The sequence below is a fragment of the Aptenodytes forsteri genome, unplaced genomic scaffold, assembly GCF_000699145.1.
Source record: "Aptenodytes forsteri isolate BGI_AS27 unplaced genomic scaffold, ASM69914v1 Scaffold73, whole genome shotgun sequence".
NCBI classification, from domain to species: domain Eukaryota; kingdom Metazoa; phylum Chordata; class Aves; order Sphenisciformes; family Spheniscidae; genus Aptenodytes; species Aptenodytes forsteri.
The window spans coordinates 2736185-2738205 of NW_008796215.1; the positions used below are offsets into that span (position 1 = coordinate 2736185).

The 2021-nt window shown below is 56.3% G+C and overlaps 1 protein-coding gene across 1 annotated transcript; it reads right to left on the bottom strand.

Annotated features, from left to right (window-relative positions):
* Positions 1–576: 576 nt before the first annotated feature.
* Positions 577–2019, bottom strand: LOC103906593 (potassium voltage-gated channel subfamily A member 6; the record flags this gene model as incomplete). The annotated part of the gene is made up of 1 exon (XM_009288530.1): positions 577–2019. A coding segment is annotated over one exon (1443 nt), but the record flags the coding sequence as incomplete, so codon positions are not given.
* Positions 2020–2021: the final 2 nt, after the last annotated feature.

The following is a 2021-nucleotide window of genomic DNA, read 5'->3' on the forward strand; positions in this document are numbered from 1 at the left end:
TCTTTAGCATGCCAAGGGTTGCAAAGAAGGCAGGCGTCTGCTTGCTGACTTTCCCCTACAGCTGCGTAACTCACTGTGATGCTGGCTACAGCATTTCCATTATTCAAAGGCAATGGCATGGCAGGCGTGACTGATCCCACAGCTAAGGGCACTGCGCTGGCACAGGAACTAAGGGCACAGCTTGAGCCACATATTTGTAGCCCCTTTAACTCTTTACTCCCTGACGAATCCTTCAGCTGAAGTAGTAGCAAGGGCTTCTCTGCTAGTGGAGTAGAAAGGCTAGGTTTCAGAGCAAATATTGGACTAAAGCAGTCTTCAAAAACAGAGAAAGAAATTCACGAGGGAGTGGGGGATGACAGCTAGCACTCCACGGAATAAAGCAAGAACATTTCTGGCTGCACACGGTAATGAGAAACAGCAAATCAGGACAGAAGAGCCCATTGTCACAATCATTCTGTTTACGGTATCACAATTCACAGTCTGGCATGTAAATGCTGAATAGATCCAGCTGCTAGTAGGAAGACAGCTGTGCAGCAGCTTGCAGCTCCATGTCTGGACCCAGGATAACAAAACTGATCACACCTCTGTCAGCATTTTCTTCTCTTTATAACCCTGGTTGTTGGGAGGAATGAAGTTGGAATATTTCATGGACTCCAGGTCTTCTGCTTCCAGGAATTCAGATTTGCTGAGAGACTGATTGCTGTCCCCCTTCTTGGGCTCAGAGAAAGGTGACTGCTGCTGGCCGCAGGTGACGTGGGTGTACTGGCACTGCTCTTCATGATCAGTCTCTCGGTGGTAGAAGTAGTTGAAGTTGGACACAATGACAGGGACAGGAAGGGCAATGGTGAGCACACCCGCGATGGCACACAAGGAGCCCACAATCTTGCCACCAATTGTCATGGGATACATGTCCCCATAGCCCACAGTGGTCATGGACACCACCGCCCACCAAAAAGCATCAGGGATGCTGGTGAACAGGGAGTCAGGGTCATCAGTCTCTGCAAAGTAGACAGCACTGGAGAAGAGGATCACTCCGATGAAGAGGAAGAAGATGAGGAGACCCAGCTCCCTCATGCTGGCCTGGAGAGTCTTCCCCAAGATCTGCAGCCCTTTGGAGTGCCTGGACAGCTTGAAGATCCTGAAGACTCTGACCAGGCGGATAACTCTGAGGATGGCCAGGGACATGGCTTGCTGCTGGCCTCCGTTGTTGCTGCTGCTGCCGCCAGGCTGCTGCTTCTGCTGCTGCTGCTGGGCCAGCTCGGTGCCCAGAGTGATGAAGTAGGGGATGATGGCCACGATGTCGATGATGTTCATGATGTTGCGGGAGAACTCAGGCTTGCTGGGACAGGCAAAGAAGCGGACGAGGAGCTCAAAGGAGAACCAGATAATGCACAGGGTCTCGATGAGGAAGAAGGGGTCGGTGAAGAAGGGGCCGGCGCCGGCGGCGGGGCGCAGGGGCGGTGGAGTCCCGCTCGGTGGTGGTGGCGGTGGCAGCAGCGCCTCGTCACCGGGCGGCACCACCTCCCCAAAGCCGGGCTGGGCGCCCTTGGGCTCCTGGCGAAACTCAGGCAGAGTCTCCAGACAGAAGATGACGATGGAGATGAGGATGACCAGCACGGAAACGATGGCGATGGCCCGGGCCGGCCCAGAGCTCTCGGGGTACTCAAAGAGCAGCCAGACCTGGCGCTGGAAGTGGTGCTGGGGCAGGGGCTTCTCCTCCTCTTGAATGAAGCCCTCGTCTTCCCGGAAGGTCTCGATGGCCTCCTGGCCCAGCTGGTAGAAGCGGATCTCCTCCAGGAAGATGTCGAGGGGCACATGGACCGGCCGGCGGAGCCGCCCCCCGGACTGGTAGTAGTAGAGGATGGCGTCGAAGCTGGGCCGGTTGCGGTCGAAGAAGTACTCGTTGCGGAGCGGGTCGAAGTAGCGCACCCGGCGGCTGGGGTCGCCCAGCAGCGTGTCGGGGAAGATGGAGAGGGTCCGCAGCTGCGTCTCGAACCGCAGCCCCGAGATGTTGATCACCA